General features: G+C 42.0%; 1 protein-coding gene across 2 annotated transcripts in view; it reads left to right on the top strand.

The window, feature by feature from the left end:
• Asb9 (ankyrin repeat and SOCS box containing 9) overlaps positions 1-19878 on the top strand; it is a 35345-nt gene extending 15467 nt beyond the window's left edge. Inside the window, exons 3-7 of one of the 2 annotated variants that reach the window (XM_052171636.1) lie at positions 8864-8971; positions 11453-11603; positions 13207-13341; positions 15331-15522; positions 19754-19878. In XM_052171636.1, the coding sequence (XP_052027596.1) occupies positions 8864-8971; positions 11453-11603; positions 13207-13341; positions 15331-15522; positions 19754-19878 (711 nt within the window). Of the gene's footprint in view, positions 1-8863; positions 8972-11452; positions 11604-13206; positions 13342-15330; positions 15555-19753 lie in introns of those variants that run through there. The other variant, XM_052171637.1, reaches the window with a different exon arrangement.
• Positions 19879-20175: the final 297 nt, after the last annotated feature.

Raw genomic sequence — 20175 nt, 5'->3', positions numbered from 1 at the left:
TATATTATATAGCATTATTGTATAATTATATATAGTTACATAATACTTATACAGTTATACTATGTAATAATTACATATATCATAAAAATATAATATGTGATTAATGTTATACTATTTTAGAAAAATGTTCTTCTATAAGTTTTTTGAAAATAAAAAAAAGAATGTAAAGGCCAAATACACAGGCTGACTAATAATGTCATAAATGTCCAAGAAATAAAAAAATATATGTGTCGGGGTTAATGGAGACTGAGGCCTTTTATTGGAACAATTTTGGGAAACTTTATACTATTCCAGGAAGAAAACTCACAACCTATATCTGAGTCATTGATTAAATTAACCATGCACAAGGGTTAGGGATATAGCTCAGTGGGAAAGAGCATCTGCTATACAAATATGAGGACCCATGTTCAAATCTCCAGAACCCACAGGAAAAGCTTGGTTGGTCACATGCACCTGCAACCTAAGCACTATACTGGGGTAGGGAGGGAAGAGACAGATGAATTACTGGACTTTCTGATCACCAATCAAAGCTCAGGGTTAGCGAGAATCCCTCTCTCGGACATAAGGAAGATGGTGATAAAGTAGGATACATGCACCTGAACTCACACATGTATGTGTCTCTGCATCACACCTGCACACCTAAAACACATCCTTCACACACACACACACACACACACACACACACACACACACACGAAATTTAAAAACAACCCTAAGCACATATAGATTTAAAAAAGTATTTTTATTGTATCCATGTCTCCCAGGACAATGTGTTCTAAGATGGAGTGGGACTGGGGCTGTGGAACTGCTCCTGGACTTCTTTTTCATGTTCTTCTTGGATTTGGCTCATGATCTATCATCTTCTGGACAACAAGTATTCCCAGAGAGTGATAAATCCTAAGGCTAAACATTCAGACGTTTCTCTTTTCGAGATTTCAAAGGCCTAGTGTAGGAATGCAATTGTCCCTTTGCTTTCGGGACTTTTTAATCTACAGAGGCTTGCCTAGTGCATTCACCCTGTATCACTTGGCCCACACCACTTGCTGTGTAAAAATAAAATGGCCCAGAGTTAATAACATGAAACAACAGACATGTGTGGTTTGTTAAAGACCCTGGCAGGAATTTGGACAACATTTTGCTGGGACAGGGACTCTCGAATGTTGCAGTCATTTTAAGACTTGCCTAACTGAAGCTCTGTGGATGTAAGCCCACGGAGACAGCAGCTGACAAGACCCATTTCCTCTGGAGTTGTTGGACTGAGTGGTTGCACTTCCTAGTTGGTTGTTGGGCGGGGGCCACCCTCATTTTCTTGTCAAGGAGTTTAAGTAGAATAAGCCAAGAAGTGATGCTAACACTACAGAGGGAGGGAGCCCAGTAAAGGCTGACATTTAATCTTGGAAAGGACCCTTTATCATCTTTGCATATCTTCTTAATTAGAATCAAATCTTGGGAGGAATGAGGCTTGGTGATAAAGTAATGCCTTAGCCCATTCTAAAGGAAGAGGAGGAGGCAGAAGAGAGAAGGAGAAGGTGAAGAGAGGGATTGGACTGGGGAGGAGGAGTAGGGCAAGAATAGCCCAGGGGGGGAAGCACAGGTGAGGGAGGAGGAGGAAAGGGAAGACTAGCAGAAGTGGAGGAAGAGGGGAAGAATACTACAGGAGGAGGAGAGGATAAGGAAGGGGCGGGTGAGCAAGACTGGAAAAGGAAGAGGAAAAGAAAGAATGGAGGAAGAAGAGGCAGCATCAGCAAATCCCACACTAAAGGGCAGGAGCTCACATGGGATGTTTATCACCAGAAGACCAGAGTCATTGGAGGGCTCCCCAGGCATACTGTAAGTCAGGTTAGCAGAGGCTCACCCTAGTCTTTCCTTCACTATCCACTGTCATACCTGTCCTTCTCAGTAAATGCTTGGTGACGCCTCATGTTAAATTGAGGAGAATGGCAAGTACTTCACCAACAAGTACATAATCAACAGTGAAATCATTGAGTGGCGAGCCCCAGCAGAGCCTGGGAAACTCATTTCCTTTGTGATTATCTTTGTGGCTCTCCCCTGCGCAGTGTGATGCGCCCTTCTTGCCTTTTTTGTTTTCACATTATAGTACATTGGTAGACTGCTTTACCTGACCATAAAGCTTAACTTTTTTTTTTTTGTCTTTTTTTTTTATTTGATATAATTTATTTACATTTCAAATGATTTCCCCTTTTCTAGCCCCCCCCCACTCCCCGAAAGTCCCGTAAGCCCCCTTCTCTTCCCCTGTCCTCCCTCCCACCCCTTCCCAGTTCCCCGTTCTGGTTTTGCCAAATACTGTTTCACTGAGTCTTTCCAGAACCAGGGACCACTCCTGCTTTCTTCTTGTATCTCATTTGATGTGTGGATTATGTTTTGGGTATTCCAGTTTTCTAGGTTAATAACCACTTATTAGTGAGTGCATACCATGATTCACCTTTTGAGTCTGGGTTACCTCACTTAGTATGATGTTCTCTAGCTCCATCCATTTGCCTAAGAATTTCATGAATTCATTGTTTCTAATGGCTGAATAGTACTCCATTGTGTAGATATACCACATTTTTTGTATCCACTCTTCTGTTGAGGGATACCTGGGTTCTTTCCAGCATCTGGCAATTATAAATAGGGCTGCTATGAACATAGTAGAACATGTATCCTTATTACATGGTGGGGAATCCTCTGGGTATATGCCCAGGAGTGGTATAGCAGGATCTTCTGGAAGTGAGGTGCCCAGTTTTCGGAGGAACCGCCAGACTGCTTTCCAGAGTGGTTGTACCAATTTGCAACCCCACCAGCAGTGGAGGAGTGTTCCTCTTTCTCCGCACCCTCTCCAACACCTGCTGTCTCCTGAATTTTTAATCTTAGCCATTCTGACTGGTGTAAGATGAAATCTTAGGGTTGTTTTGATTTGCATTTCCCTAATGACTAATGAAGTGGAGCATTTTTTAAGATGCTTCTCCGCCATCCGAAGTTCTTCAGGTGAGAATTCTTTGTTTAACTCTGTACCCCATTTTTTAATAGGGTTGTTCGGTTTTCTGGAGTCTAACTTCTTGAGTTCTTTATATATATTGGATATTAGCCCTCTATCTGATGTAGGATTGGTGAAGATCTTTTCCCAATTTGTTGGTTGCCGATCTGTCCTCTTGATGGTGTCCTTTGCCTTACAGAAACTCTGTAACCTTATGAGGTCCCATTTGTCAATTCTTGCTCTTAGAGCATACGCTATTGGTGTTCTGTTCAGAAACTTTCTCCCTGTACCGATGTCCTCAAGGGTCTTCCCCAGTTTCTTTTCTATTAGCTTCAGAGTGTCTGGCTTTATGTGGAGGTCCTTGATCCATTTGGATTTGAGCTTAGTATAAGGAGACAAGGATGGATCAATTCGCATTCTTCTGCATGCTGACCTCCAGTTGAACCAGCACCATTTGTTGAAAAGGCTATCTTTTTTCCATTGGATGTTTTCAGCCTCTTTGTCGAGGATCAAGTGGCCATAGGTGTGTGGGTTCATTTCTGGATCTTCAATCCTGTTCCATTGATCCTCCTGCCTGTCACTGTACCAATACCATGCAGTTTTTAACACTATTGCTCTGTAGTATTGCTTGAGGTCAGGGATACTGATTCCCCCAGATTTTCTTTTGTTGCTGAGAATAGTTTTAGCTATCCTGGGTTTTTTGTTGTTCCAGATGAATTTGATAATTGCTCTTTCTAACTCTGTGAAGAATTGAGTTGGGATTTTGATGGGTATTGCATTGAATCTGTATAGTGCTTTAGGCAAAATGGCCATTTTAACTATATTGATTCTACCGATCCATGAGCATGGGAGGTTTTCCCATTTTTTGAGGTCTTCTTCCATTTCCTTCTTCAGAGTCTTGAAGTTCTTGCCATACAGATCTTTCGCATGTTTGGTAAGAGTCACCCCAAGATACTTTATACTGTTTGTGGCTATTGTGAAGGGGGTCATTTCCCTAATTTCTTTCTCAGCCTGCTTATCCTTTGAGTATAGGAAGGCCACTGATTTGCTTGAGTTGATTTTGTAACCTGCCACTTTGCTGAAGTTGTTTATCAGCTGTAGGAGCTCTCTAGTGGAGTTCTTTGGGTCACTTAGGTAGACGATCATGTCGTCTGCAAATAATGATAGTTTGACTTCCTCCTTTCCAATTTGTATCCCTTTGACCTCCTTATGTTGTCGAATTGCCCGAGCTAGTACCTCAAGTACAATATTGAAAAGATAAGGAGAAAGGGGGCAGCCTTGTCTGGTCCCTGATTTCAGTGGGATTGCTTCAAGTTTCTCTCCGTTTAGTTTGATGCTGGCTACCGGTTTGCTGTATATTGCTTTTACTATGTTTAGGTATGGGCCTTGAATTCCTGTTCTCTCCAAGACTTTAAGCATGAAAGGATGCTGAATTTTGTCAAATGCTTTTTCAGCATCCAATGAAATGACCATGTGGTTTTGTTCTTTGAGTTTGTTTATGTAGTGGATTGTATTGATGGATTTCCGTATATTGAACCAACCCTGCATTCCCGGGATAAAGCCTACTTGATCATGGTGGATGATCGTTTTGATGTGTTCTTGGATTCGGTTGGCAAGAATTTTGTTGAGTATTTTTGCATCGATGTTCATAAGGGAAATTGGTCTGAAGTTCTCTTTCTTTGTTGGATCTTTGTGTGGCTTTGGTATCAGCGTAATTGTGGCTTCGTAGAAGGAATTGGGTAGTGTTCCTTCTGTTTCTATTTTGTGGAATAGTTTGAAGAGTATTGGTGTTAACTCTTCTTTGAAGGTCTGGTAGAATTCTGCACTGAAACCATCTGGTCCTGTGCTTTTTTTGGTTGGAAGACTTTCTATGACTCCTTCTATTTCTTTAGGCTTTATGGGACTGTTTAGATGGTCTAGTTGGTCCTGATTTAATTTTGGTATTTGGTATCTGTCAAGGAAATTGTCCATTTCCTCCAGATTCTCCAGTTGTGTTGAGTACAGGCTCTTGTAGTAGGATCTGATGATTTTTTGGATTTCCTCAGTTTCCGTTGTTATGTCTCCCTTTTCATTTCTAAGTTTGTTAATTTGGATACTTTCTCTGTGCCCTTTGGTCAGTCTGGCTAAGGGTTTATCTATCTTGTTGATTTTCTCAAAGAACCAGCTCCTAGTTTTGTTGATTTTTTGTATGGTTCTCTTTGTTTCTACTTGATTGATTTCGGCCCTGAGTTTGATGATTTCCTGCCTTCTACTCCTCCTGGGTGAAATAGCTTCTTTTTGTTCTAGGGCTTTCAGGTGTGTCATTAAGTTGGTAATGTATGCTCTCTCCATTTTCTTTTTGGAGGCACTCAGGGCTATGAGTTTTCCTCTTAGCACTGCTTTCATTGTGTCCCATAGATTTGGGTATGTTGTGTTTTCATTTTCATTGTGTTCTAAAAAGTCTTTAATTTCTTTCTTTATTTCTTCCTTGACCAAGGTGTCATTGAGTAGAGTATTGTTCAATCTCCACGTGTTTGTGGGTTTTCTGTTGTTTCTGTTGCTATTGAAGACCACTTTTATTCCATAGTGATCAGATAGGAGGCATGGGATTAGTTCTATCTTTTTATATTTGTTGAGGTCTGTCTTGTGACCAATTATATGGTCGATTTTGGAGAAGGTACCATGAGGTGCTGAAAAAAAGGTATATTCTTTTGTTTTAGGATAGAATGTTCTATATATATCAGTTAAATCTAATTGGTCCAAAGCTTCAATTAGTTTCATTGTGTCCTTGTTTAGTTTCTGTTTTCCTGATCGGTCCATTGAGGAAAGTGCAGTGTTGAAGTCACCCACAATTATTGTGTTAGGTGCAATGTGTGCTTTGAGTTTTAATAAAGTTTCTTTTATGAAAGAGGGTGCCCTTGCATTTGGAGCATAGATGTTCAGGATTGAGAGTTCTTCTTGTTGTATTTTTCCTTTGACCAGCAAGAAGTGTCCCTCAGAGTCTCTTTTGATGACTTTGGGTTGAAAGTCAATTTTATCTGATATTAAAATGGCTACTCCAGCTTGTTTCCTGAGACCATTTGCTTGTAAAATTGTCTTCCAGCCTTTTACTCTAAGGTAGTGTTTGTCTTTGACCCTGAGGTGTGTTTCCTGTAAGCAGCAAAATGTAGGGTCCTGTTTACGTATCCAGTCAGTTAGTCTGTGTCTTTTTATTGGGGCATTGAGTCCATTGATGTTAAGAGATATTAAGGAATAGTGATTGTTACTTCCTATCATTTTTGACGTTATTTTTTAAATTTGATTGCTTAACTTATTTGGGTTTGATGAAAGGTTACTATCTTGCTTTTTTCAGGGTGGAGTTTCCCTCCTTGTATTGGTGTTGTCCTCCTATTATCCTTATTAGGGCTGGGTTTGTGGATAGATATTGGGTGAACTTGGTTTTGTCGTGAAATATCTTAGTTTCTCCATCTATGGTGATTGAGAGTTTTGCTGGATATAGTAGTTTTGGTTGGCATTTGTGTTCTCTTAGAGTCTGCATGAGATCTGCCCAGGACCTTCTAGCCTTCATAGTCTCAGGTGAAAAGTCTGCTGTGATTCTGATAGGTCTTCCTTTATATGTTACTTGGCCTTTTTCTCTTACTGCCTTTAGTATTCTTTCTTTGTTTAGAACATTTGGTGTTTTGATTATTATGTGACGGGAAGTATTTCTGTTCTGGTCCAGTCTGTTTGGAGTTCTGTAGGCTTCTTGTATATTCATGGGCATCTCTCTCTTTAGGTTAGGGAAGTTTTCTTCCATAATTTTATTGAAGATATTTGCTGGCCCTTTAAGTTGTAAATCTTCACTCTCATCTATGCCTATAATCCTTAGGTTTGGTCTTCTCATTGTGTCCTGGATTTCCTGGATATTTTGGGTTACAAGCTTTTTGCACTTTGCATTTTCTTTAACTGTTGAGTCCATGGTTTCTATGGAATCTTCAGCATCTGAGATTCTTTCTTCTATCTCTTGTATTCTGTTGTTGATATTTGCATCTCTGTCCCCTGATTTCTTCCCAAGGCTTTCTATCTCCAAAGTTGTCTCCCTTTGAGTTTTCTTAGTTGTTTCTACTTCTGATTTTAGATCCTGGATGGTTTTGCTTAGCTCCTTCCCTTGCATGTTTGTGTTTTCCTGTAATTCTTTAAGAGATTTTTGTGTTTCCTCTTTCATGAGCTCAGCCTGTTGACCAAAGTTCTCCTGTATTTCTTTAAGAGATTTTTGTGTTTCGTCTTTCATGACCTCAGCCTGTTGAGCAAAGTTCTCCTGTATTTCTTTAAGTGTTTTTTGCATTTCCTCCTTGTTGGCTTTTGTATTCTCCTGGATTTCTTTCAATGATTTTTGTGTTTCCCTTGCAAGGGCTTCTAACTTTTGATCCATTTTCTCCTCAATGTCCTTCATGTGTTCCTGTACCAGCATCATGACCAGTGATTTTAAATCCAAATCTTGTTTTACTGGTGTGATGGGGTATCCAGGACTTGCTGGTAGAGGAGAATTTGGTTCAGATGTTGCCATATTGCCTTGATTTCTGTTAGTGACGTTTCTGCGTTTGCCTTTTGCCATCTGGCTCTCACTGGTGTTACTTGGTCTTGTCAGTGCTGGACTCACCAGTGCAAGCTGCCCCTTCCCCGTTGGCCTCTGGTGTACAGCTTACACTCTGCACTGCCTATAGACAGGGTGCTGTTGTCCAGGCTGTTCAGATCCCGAAGCAGGCACCTGAAGGCTCCCGCTGGGGCCCGCAGGATTTATTGGAGCACACCGACTTCTCCCAGCTGGCCGCCCGGAAGCCCCCACTAGCCTCTTGAGGGACCTGGAGATGTGGCGGCCACCCAGGCTGATCTGAAGCGGAGAGAGTTGAGCTGGGGGCTTCTGCCTGAGGCCTTGCCCCAGATTGTGTCTGTGGACCAGGTGGAACCCGTGTGCACCCCCAGGGAGCTCCGAAGGTGAATGTTGCTGTGACCTCCCCTGTGCTCCGCTCACTCCGCTGGGCAGCCGATTTCCCCAACCGGGCTGGCGCACACTAGGTTAGCCTTGTCGCCTGGGCCCTGAGTCCAGGCAAACGCCTGGGAGGCCAAGGTCCGAGCAAAGTTCCCCTAGGGCTATGTCTGTTATTTGGGTCCGCCAGGTGACCCGGATGGCGGGCGTGCGCGTCCGCGCTCCGCGAAAGCACCTGGAGAGTCTGTTGTGCTAATAACCTCCTGGGCTGGTTGACACACAGATGGCCCACCAAGCCGCCCAGTTCTTGGGGTCAGTCCTGTGCCTTTTGGGGCCTAGACCCCCGTTTTGTTAGCCTCAGGCTACGCTTGTTAGCAATCTCTGCCCTCCCGAGCACTCTGGCTCCTGTAGGCAAAATGGCGGCGCGTGCACCGGCCGGGGCAAAAAAAAAACTCCTGGCTGGGTTGGCGCCCCGATGGCCACTCGAACAGCCCAGGGCCTGGGTGCAGGCCAACGCCCGTCTGGCTCAGACCCCTGCGGTGTTGGGCCTAGGATTATGTTTGTGTACCTCAGTCTGACCGATCTCTGGAGCCCGGGATCAAGATGGCGGTGAGTCTCTCCTGACTGGCGGGCAGCCGAGTTCTGAAGTGGCTTCCGTGCAGCGAAAGGCTCCGCAGAACCGCAGTTGCTTGCCGCCCGGCTGGTCAGCGAAGGTCAGTGGTCGTGGGCGCAGGGCCTAACTGGACCCTGTGTCGCCTTGGTTCCACTGCTGATGGCCCTTCAGCTGGAGCAGCCACTGCTACCGCCGCCGCCGCCACCGCCGCCGCCGCCGCCCAAAGCTTAACTTTTTGAAGAATTTGCATAGTACTGGAATTACATCTGAGAACCAACCCGAGGATACTGTTGCCTTGTACTGCGTTTTCAGCCCATTTCTCTTCTTCCAGGGCTGGCCTGTAAACATCATCACAGCGGATCACGTTTCTCCACTTCATGAAGCCTGCCTCAGAGGTCATCTGTCCTGCGCAAGTGTTTTAATAAGTCATGGAGCTCAGGTATGTGAAGCTTAAATAATAGAAACAACATCACAAAATGAAGAATGGCTATTTCTATCCCTCTGAATAATTTCCAGTACCTTTTTATTAGGTACTTTTCCCTCCCTCCCCTCCCTCTCTTCCTCCCTGCCCCTCCCTCCCTTCCTCCCTGCCCCTCCCTCCCCCTCCCTCTCTCCTTTCTTCCCTTCCTTTCTTCCCTCCCTTCCTTTCTTCCCTCCCTCCCTCCCTCCTCTCTCTCTCTCTCTCTCTCTCCCTCTTTGACTCTCTGTGTTTCTATGACTCTGCCACTCTCTCTGACTTTCTCTCTCTGTGTCTCTCTTTCTCTTTCTCTGTCTCTGTCTCTGTCTCTGTCTCTGTCTCTCTCCCTCTCCCTCTCCCTCCCTCTCTCCTCATTCTGTTTCTGCTGCTTCTGGTACTTCTGCTTCTGCTTCAGCCTCTTCCTTCTCTTCCTCTTCTTCTGCCTCTGTCTCTTCTGCTTCTTCCCTTTCCTTCTTCTCTTCCTTGGGTTTTTTTCCGTACCCTGGAAGTCCTGGAACTCAAAGTTGGCCTCTGACTCAGAGATCCTCCTGCCTTTGCCTCCTGAGTGCTAGTATTAAAGTCACACACCACCACATCTGGTCTATGGGGTCTATTTCAAACCACTCCAAATGCAGTGCTTAGAGTATGAACCATTTTATTTATTAGACAGCATTAAAACATATTGCTATGTAATTGTACTATCTCTGCTTTCATGTCTCTGGGTGGCAGGGAATGAAATCCTGCAGAAAAGGTGAGAGCTTCAGCTAGGGTTGGCTGGGATGCTGGAGTAAGAGCATGTATAATGTCTCATCCTTTAGCAAGTGGCCTAGAATTGGCCTAGAATTAGCAAGTGGCTCTAGGATGGGAGAGCCAGGATTGCAAGTGAAGAAAAAGAGGGTGGGCCTTTTTCTTGTCTCCCATTTGCTACTGTCATATTGGCTAAAGTAAGTCTTGTAGGCAAGCCTGCATTCAAGTATTGGAAAAATAGCCCTCTTTTTTATTTTTTAAATTTTTAATACATATATTTTTATTTACATTTCAAATGATTTCCCCTTTCCTGGCTCCCCCCTCCCCGAAAGTCCCATAAGCCCTCTTCCCTCCCCCTGTTCCCCCATCCACCCCGTCCCACTTCCCTGTTCTGGTATTGCCCTATACTGCTGCACTGAGCCTTTCCAGAACTAGCAGCCACTCTTGTGATGGAAGGGGCTGCAGAGCCATATTGTAAAGGAATGTGCACTGTGGGATGGAAAGAGTTTGTGCCAGTTTGGAAACTTACAAAGAGTCATGGGATTAGCAGGGATTATTGGGAACACATACAAGTGTTCGTCTATTTCCAGTGGGGGAGTTCAAAAGGAGCTTCCTATAGGAAATGATGTCTAATCTAAAACAGAAGGACCTTAGAACCAGTCTGCCAAATGGTGAATTAAAGGAAAGTAAGGGATTCCATCTACAAGACATAACCAATACAAAAGTCTGGAAGTGAAATTGGGCAAATTTTATTAACCCATTTCTTAGAGCAGGAGACTAGAGTGGATGAGAAGGTTTCTTGTCATTTATGACAAAACCACATACAGAAGAAGCAACTAGAATGGAAACGTTAAAGGAACAGTCACTTTATAGTCCTGTGGCACTATGGGACCTTGAGCGTGAGCATCTCCTTGAAATTTGCACTCTGTGTCTTCTGTACCTCACCTAGGTCTTGGCCTTCCTTGGAAAGATAGTGTGGTGGTGAATTCAGTTTTATCCTCACAGTAACTTAACAGATTCACATGACCATATGACAAGATAGAAGCATCCATGTGGATTTGGGCTTGCTATCTATTGTTTTTTTGTAGTCCAAACATCATGACATGGATGCTAGATTGCAAATGTCTGTGAGATTTGTCTTTATTCTAATAAAAACTAACTCTGAAATCTATAGTTTTACAGTCTTGTTAACCAGTTCTGTATCTATTTGCAAACATACTTAAGTTTCATATTGACTAACCATATAATTTTTTGATCTAACCCTACCATCTTGCCAATTCTCTCATTAATAAATAAGCTGAATAAAATCCTTTGTATCTGTTAAGCATATCTACATGAGAATCATCCTCTTAAATGAAAAAAAAATTCTTTTTAAAAATCATTTTCAGATTACTTTGGCTACTGCCTTAGGATGGATGTTTAAAATAGAGGCATTAATTTGGAAGCTATGCTATGGAAGTCCTCCCTACTAGATTCATGACCCCAAGGAGGGCAGGGAAGAAAGACCATTCAGTAACATTATTACTGCCTTCTATTTTATACTTTCTTTTTTTTCCATGACAATCTTTCCAAATTTGGTGGCTCTCATTTTACAGAAAAAGATGGAATTTAAGACTCAGAGAAGATTTTAAAAACACCTTGAAAGTGGAAGGATTAAGCTCGAGTTCAGTTCATAGCAGTCCCTCTCTTCATCCTGGAGTTGGGTTTTCTTTGCAGGTGAACGGCATGACTATAGACTGGCGAACTCCCTTGTTTAACGCTTGTATCAGTGGCAGCCAGGACTGTGTCAATCTGCTGCTACAGCATGGAGCCGCTCCCCACCCTGAGAGTGACCTGGCCTCTCCCATCCACGAGGCTGCTAAAAGAGGTAAATCCACTGGTAATATTTAGGGGTTTTGCCCAGTCCTTCAAGGAAGCTCTAACTACAGAAATAGGAAAGCAGAGGGATATTTTAGAGCAACAGTTTTTAAAAGACGCTTTGCTAGTAGGAGCATCCATATGACAGGGCTTGAGAATGCAGACTCTTGGGACCTGCTCCAGCCTCTGATGCACATTTATGTTTGAGAATCACCCTTTCAGAGCTAGATTTCTAGACTAGGATGGTAAATACATAGTAAATTATGGATCTTTGTGGAATATTTGATGTCATAGAAAGCAAGGTCCATATTAAATTGTATTGAAGCAATAGGTTCCATACTAACATTTTCTTTCAAGGTTATCACGTACGTCGACCATATTCAGTTCCATTTCCCTCTCCTGCCCTTCTTCCCCTAGCAGTGTTCCTTCTCAAGTAACTTCCATTCTACTTTTAATGGGGGTAATGGGGAGAGGGGGAGAGAGAGAGGGGAGGGAGGGAGGGAGGAGAGACGAGAGAGTGAATGTGTTCATGCACAGGAGAGAAAGTGAGAAAGCAAAAGACAACATGTATGCACATATAATCTGGGTTCCACATATGAATGAATGTGTAGTTCATATTTTTCTTTCTGGGTTTGTCTTATTTTGTTTAATATGGTGCTCTCAAATTCCATTCATTTTCATACAAACAGTAAAATCTCATTCTTCTTTATGACAGAATACAATTCTGTGTTATAATTTTTGTATCATATTTTCTTTATCCATTCAGCTCTGAACTTGGATGAAAACAACTTAGGAGAGAAAGGGTTTCTTTTAGCTCACAGTTCTAAAGCTCTGAGCAAACTTAGTTTGCCAGGCTGTTTTTTGACTCCATGGGAGTTGGCAGGTTCTAAGACTTGCCCGTGTTCACTGTGGCCCTGTGCGTCCGACCTTTGCAGGCTCTAAGCTTCCTTCTCTGTCCTGTTATTCCTTCCATGTCTTCCTTCAGGACCATCTTTAGCCCCGTTTCACCATGTCTCTTCCCCGATCAGACTAGTTCCAAACACATGATCCATAAAAGGAAATGACTGCTGGTTGCTTTCCGTGGCTAGTGGATGCAGTTCCACTCTCAACCGCAAATGACATTTTGTTGATGGTTGAGACTGCTGCTTTGGCTGACTTTCTGTTTGGGGGAAACTAAGGCAAAAACAGCCACATTCTTTCCTTCATGGGAGAAGATGGATGGGCTAGGATCTCCACTTGGGAGCTGACCTAATGGCTTGGGATAGACATTTACTCTCTGTTGCATTAAAATGATTCTCCATTCTAAGTAAAATAATATGGATATGTTGGGAGTACATTTAAACGCACACAAAACAGAGACTATTGTTTAATAAATTTATGCTGTAACTCTTCTGTTCTTTCTTTTTTCTTCTTTCTTTCTTTCTTTCTTTCTTTCTTTCTTTCTTTCTTTCTTCTTTCTTTCTTTCTTTCTTTCTTTCTTTCTTTCTTTCTTTCTTTCTTTCTTTCTTTCTTTCTTTCTTTCTTCTCTTTCTTTCTTTCTTTCTTTCTTTCTTTCTTTCTTTCTTTCTTTCTTTCTTTCTTTCTTTCTTTCTTTCTTTCTTTTTGTGCTGTAGGCCATGTGAAGTGCATCGAGTCCCTCGCAGCTCATGGGGCCAATATCGACTATAACATCAGCCACCTCGGAACACCTCTGTATATGGCTTGTAAAAACCAGCAGGTAGCCTGTGCCAAGAAGCTCCTGGAGTCAGGTAAGGCAAAATAAATCATGAAAATGAAGAGTAAATTAGTTGACCCCTAAAGATCCTCCTGTCACACAAGAGGAGAGAGTAATGGGCAGGGGGATTGAGTAAGACCCCACTGTTTTGATGGGACATTGTTCTACACTGTTTACATTTTAGTTGTCACACTTCTAACTAGCAAGACAATGAGGGAGGAAAGAAGATGGTGATGATAGCACCCATACCTTTTGCCAGGGTGGTCCTCATTTATAACAAGCTTTTCCTCCATGTCCTCTGCCTCTCTCTAGCTGGACAGTTATATGACAGAATTCTGCAAAGCTGCTGGGTTGTAGCTGACTCTTCATTTTTGGGGCCCATCTTCCACAGTTCTTCCCAATTAGAGAATTAGTCTGCCATAAACAGTTTCTTTTTCTTTTCTTTCTTTTTTTAAAAGATTTATTTACTGTATATATAATGACATAAACAGTTTCTTTTTCTTTTCTTTAAAGACTTATTTCTTTATTGGATAGACAATGTTCTACCTGCATGCATGCCTGCACACCACAAGAGGGCACCAGATTTCAGTACAGAGGGTTGTGAGCCACCAAGTGGTTGCTGGGAATTGAACTCAGGACCTCTGGAAGAGCAGCCGGTGCTCTAAACCACTGAGCCATCTCTCCAGCCCCAGTTTCTTTTCCTTGAAGGGATGCTCTATCATTCCGTTTCATTCCCCTGTGGTTGTCCGGTCCCCTTCTCAACACTGGGGACACTAGGGCAACTTTTTATCTACATTGTGACCCTCTTTAATGCTCCAGGAGTCTCTTCCCACACTATTTTCACATGCCTATTTATTTTTGCTTGTTTTATAGCAATTCTTATTCCTCAGTTCTCTCTGCCACTCTCCCTCCTTCCTATTATTTTAGGGAGAGTTTTTAAGCTTCAAGACTTGTATCCAGGTCAGGGCCATATTTGGCATCTCTCCCAAAGTAAAACTATTTGTTGATCAGGTGACCAGGCATGTGTGTGTGTGTGTGTGTGTGTGTGTGTGTGTGTGTATTCCCTAGCTCAGGTAAAAAGTGGGAGCCTGCATATACCTCAGTGAGAACCAGGCTCTGAGCAAGGGTGGGGATTTATTTAGATGGTGGAGGGATAATTGGGTAAGGATGGTCCCAGAAATCCACCTTACTCCTAAAGAGAACTTGCCACCTTTCCTGTGGTGACAGAATCTATTATTCCAACTTAGAGGGGCGAGGAACGATCTAGCTCACACAGTCTCACGTCCCATGGCTTTAAATGCAGTGCTGGCTGCCCAGCTTCTTGATGTATGCGGGGTTTCTCCATCTAGCCTCATTCGTGGTCTGTATTAATACATACACTGTATTAATAATGAATTGTCAGCTTTCATACTACCCAGACTTTCTCTTGATTGTGCCATGTCTGTGTATAATACTCTGTGGTGGCGAATTATTAATGGCATATGCTATACAGCTCACATTGTTCTTTCAGTCATGTTGTCAAACAAAATTTCCATGTTCATGTAGGGAGGGAGATGCGTATGTGAATGTGACCGTGTGTGTGCATGTGTGCCCATGCTTGTGGAGGTTGAAGGTCAGCCTTAGATGTTGTCCCTCAGGAACCATCCAGCTTGAATTTTGGAACACAGTCTCTCAGTGTGACCAGGGGCTCACTGATTAGGCTAGGCTGGCTTCAAGGGTATGTCTGTCTGCACTGTCCAGCTCATTATAAGCATGTGTTACCACATTCACATTTTTCTCTGGATGCTGGTGACTAAACACTGATTCTCATTTTTGCAAGGTAAGCACTTTACCAACAGAGCTGTATTATCCATTGCCCAATTTTCCTATTATATTAAATGACACAAAATAAAATCAATTCCCAACCTCACAGAATTATGTTCATCATGAATTCCCCATACTTAAAGTCTTTTGGAGTGTTTGTTTTGAGAAAGGGGATGGCTAGTGCTGCTCTTTGACGGCTTTTGGTTTTGTGACTATTTAGGAGCATCTGTGAATCAAGGCAAAGGCTTGGATTCTCCTCTTCACGTAGTGGCCAGGATGTCCAGTGGTGAGCTGGTACATCTGCTCATGGACTTCGGAGCAAATGCTCAAGCCAAGAATGCTGATGGCAAACGTCCTGTGGACCTCGTGCCCCTGGAGAGTCCTTTGATCCAGATCTTCTTGCAGAGAGAAGGTGCCTCTCTATTGCCTACATCTAAGCCCTAACCCATAGAGACTCCTTTGATCCCTAGTGTGAGGCAGGTACTTACTCTGTTCTGACTTCCAAGTCTATAACTCTGCCTTCAACATGCATGGGGAACCTGAGATAATTCAACCAGGCACGTCATTGCTAATGAAGTAAACTTAGCCTTTTGTTGTTTGATGTGTTGGAGTCAGGCTGTTTGGCCAGTTTTTAAAGAGGTCAGCTGTTATTTAAAAATATTTGATATTAAAATTAAATGTGACATGCTTTAGAGCAGTGCTTCTCAATCTCCCTAATGCTTGACCCTTTAATACAGTTCCTCCTGTACTAGTGACCCCTAACCATAAAGTGATTTTTGTAGCTACTTCATAACTGTAATTTTGCTGTGTATGAATTGTAATGTAAATGCCTATGTTTTCTGATGGTCTTAGCTGATCCCTGTGAAAGAGTCATTCAACCTCCTAAGGGATCGGGACCCATAGACTGAGAACCACTGCTTTAGAGTAATTCTGCATTCGCCTTCTAGGAATTGTATGGTTTCTCAAGATGTCTGAACTGCCCCTTATACCAGCCAAATCACTGAGTATGTGATTGCTGGGGGTAAGACATAGTTAACTAAGAGTTTAGGGTATTTGTTTAATGATTTACACCAATCAAGATATATTTACTCTTGCAAGTTTACCACACTCCTCCATAAATAAGAACTCATGCTGTTCATACAAATTACTAAACAGTGGTCTGCACAGGAGAAGAGACATTTCTTGGAGCAAAGACTCCTTTAGGTTGTGAGGAAACCCGATTGCATTTTTAGTTGTTCTACCAGAGTGTTGACTGTGCTTTGTTTTTGGACTGTGGGACTCTGAAGTAGGCCTTCCTATCTGAAGGAGTCTGATGTCAAGTAAGCTGGTTATTTTCTACCCACAGACTGAAAAGTAGGGCTGGATCTGGGTAGACTGATAAAGTGGTTCAAGGACTTATTCCTAGTCCCATTGCCCTAGGGAAATTGCCTATCGTGCAGTTGCTTGCATGCCTTTGCATTGCAGGGCAGGCTAAGAAAGATTGATATAGGCAGAAGGAATCAACTAGCGCTCTCTTTCCATTAAACTGTGGGATAATCACTGGACATTTCTGTCTGCATCTTGGTGATTTCTTGTTTTGAAAATTTTCTATGTATATACATAGGGCTACTTTCTCTTACAGTTCCTTGGGGCTCACAGAAATATTTTAATTCTATTAAAATATATTAATTCTATTAAAACAGAAGAAGGATGAATAAAACCTAACCAGAATTATATTCATCTTTATACTAACATAGTTCTAAAATACTGGTTTTAATATTTATATTGGGAATGTGATATACAGAGGCAACTGTGCCTCAGGGTTCAGCAAAGTCACATAGTGGGATGAATATATCCTTTTCATATCATCTTATAAGATTTTCAGATTGTCTTCACTGGTATTTCCTTTTCCCTTCCTTCCTTCCTTCCTCCCACCCGTTCTTCCTTTTTTCTTTTTTTCTCTTTTTTCTTTTGTTTTTGAGGCAGGGTCTCTGTGCCTAGTCCTGGCTGTTCTGGAACTCACTACATAGATCAGGCTAGCATTGAACTCACAGAGTTCCCCCTGCCTTTGCCTGACTGTTAGGATTAAAGATGTGCATCCCCATGCCTGGCGTGGTGTTTCCTTTCTACATTGTTCCCCAAGCAGTTGTTAGAGACCTAGACTTTTCTTAATTTTGTTTTCACACTTGACATGGCAACAGTAAGGCCCATGTATTTGCTGGCTCAGGAGTGTCTCTTGATGGGGGAGTACATGCTTCCTGTAATGAAATGCTCTAGGTTTAATCCTGTTTAATTTGCCACTGAAGAAAATCACCTCTGCTTTGCCTTTAGGGGCCACTTTTAGGATTCAAGTGAGGCATTTCTTAACAGTCCAGTTGCCCACAAGAACTGGTCCTAGGCAAGCACAAAAAGTTAGACCCACAAATAGAACATGTCAGTTTCTGTCCCTGGGTTTCTTTGATGATTCAGCTTACCTGATGCTCTGCGCTCAGGGAGGCAACTTAATTAAATTGCTATCTTTCTTCAAGGGTATGGGAACTTGGGAGTATTAGCTGAAACTTAACTGTGTTCTGAGTTGGGCTTGGCATGGAAGCTAGGAAAGGAGATCTCCCGTTTTTTGGAGGCCAAAAGAAAGAATTTCAAGAATACTATCCTCCACCCCTCCCGTGCTTGTGCTTGGCATCTAAAACATGTTTTCTTGTGGCACAGGTTGAAAATGTGCAATGACTCCCGACAAGCTTGCTCTGAAGTTCTCTTCTTCATTGTCCTTTATGAGGACCTCCCAGAGTTGCCCCTGATTAGTCACATCCTCCAAAAGTCCTTAATGAATTTAGACTAACTTCCATGTCTCTCAAAGTGTGTGCTGTAAGGTTTGCTCGCCTGTGCCTTGAACAAAATCTGATGGTGCCTTCACTTGCAACCAATCCCTTTTGGAAAGTGCTGTTAGGGCTCCATCTAGGGCCTTGCACACATTCTTTTGACTATATTCATCTTCAGTTCTTGTTCCCCATCACCAGAGAGGTCCATAACTAAGTTTATCTGTAGCTTGTGATAAGGCTACAGGACAGTGGAAGCCACAATATCATTTCAAATGTATTCTCAAGACTGACTTCACAAGAAAATGACCTGGGGCCCATGCTTTAACAAAATCCAGATGCACAGTACAAACCAACAATAATTGAAGCAATGTCTCTGGAGTGGGACACAGCATCATATAGCTTAAACTTCTCCAACTCCAGCCAAATCTAAATTTCACCATGGATCAAGAGCTACTGACTTATGAAATTTATTATGACTAGTTTTGTGTTTAAAAAATTACCAAAGAATAATATCCATTTTAATTTGATGCAAGGACTGGGGTTGAGGATGGTGATTATACCTTACCTTTTTTGTTTTGTTTTGTTTTCCAGACAGGTTTTCTCTGTGTAGCCCTGGCTGTCCTGGAACTCACTTTGTAGACCAGGCTGGCCTCGAACTTAAAAATCCTCCTGCCTCTGCCTCCCAAGTGCTGGGATTAAAGGTGCGCTCCACCACTGCCCATACCTTATCTTTTATAATAGGGATTCTAAACCTTGGTACCATTGATAGTTGGAGTTAGTTAGGAGCAATGCTGTGTACAAATGCTAACAAGTAATGCTAACATTTTCTTAACTAATGATCATCAAAAAGTGTCTCAAGATGTTGAGTAACGTACCCCAGGGAGAAAGTACCTTCCTTTTCTTTTTTTTTCCTACCCAGTCTCTTGAGAACCATCACCCTAAAATGTTAACTCTTGTCTGTTTCCTGTGCATGTTTATGTTAGTTCATTTTTCACCCATGAGCTAAAGTTTTGGGAATGCATAGAGTACAGATTAGAAAAGTAAACACAATTTAATTACAAGAACTTATTATGATTTACCTCAAGCTAAGCATATCTGAATATATTTAAGTTGCTAATATTATGAACATACTTTCATCTGAAATTGTGATTTAATTTGTAAGGTAAAAGACAACACCATGAAATATGAGTTTTACTTTTTATGATTGGAACTATTGTATAGCTGTTAATTCCCTAGTTAGTTTCTTTAAGCCTCTGTTAGTGAGGTGGCCTAACTTTTCGATAGCTTTCACTCTGTCTTAAACTAAAATCCAACAAGGAATGGAGATGGCCGAGCAATTTTAGAGTGCCTCCTTCATTTACAGAGGATTGGGGTTCTGTTCCCAGTACCTCTGTGTGGCAGCTTACAACCATCTGTAAAATAGTTGATGCTATGCTCTCTTCTGGCCTCCATGGGAACCCTCAAGCATGTGCTCATACTATCACATATACACATACATATAGATAAAAATATCTGAAAACATCTAATGATCTTTAGTTAAATACAGGAAAAGAGAGATCATACCCAAAAAATGCCTTCTTCATAAATGCAAATAACAACTAATGAAAAAAAGAGACCATGAATTTATTTGAAAGAAAGGGTATACAGGAATGTTTGAAGGGAGGAAAGGGAAGAGGGAATTGATGTAATTATAGTATATCTCAAAAAAAGGTAAAAACATGGTAAAAACAAGGAAACACGGTCTTCAAGTGTATAGTGTTTCTGTATAAGAAGTTATATATTGCATGATTGAAAAGGCAGTTCTAAATTAGCAAAACAAACATTTTTCCCACGTTCTTTCTCTAGGACCCCTGTCTTTGATGCAACTATGCCGCCTGAGAATCCGGAAATGCTTTGGCATCAGGCAGCATCATAAGATTACTGGACTCCTCCTCCCGGAAGACCTGAAGCGCTTCCTTCTACACCTTTAATTGTGGAGGGACTGGATCCACAAACAGCTGAAAAACGGTGTTGAAACTCTTGCCACTGAGTTTCAAATAAACTTAGGTTTATAATGGCAGACTAGTGGCTTCTTTTTTAATTATTTTCAGCAATAACCTTATTTATAATAAGAGCACACTGAGTACTTTATCGGGTTGGTTAGAGAGTGTGAAGACTGCCTGTCTTCTACTTAAACGTGATTCTAAAAATAGCTATTGGTTTTGAACATGTCCTACATGCCAATCACCAAGCAATGAACACTTTCTGCATCGTCTAATTGAGCCTTC

This window comes from Apodemus sylvaticus, chromosome X, assembly GCF_947179515.1.
Source record: "Apodemus sylvaticus chromosome X, mApoSyl1.1, whole genome shotgun sequence".
Taxonomy (NCBI): domain Eukaryota; kingdom Metazoa; phylum Chordata; class Mammalia; order Rodentia; family Muridae; genus Apodemus; species Apodemus sylvaticus.
Note: the sequence above shows the minus strand (reverse complement) of the source record. Positions and strands in the feature narration are given on the sequence as shown.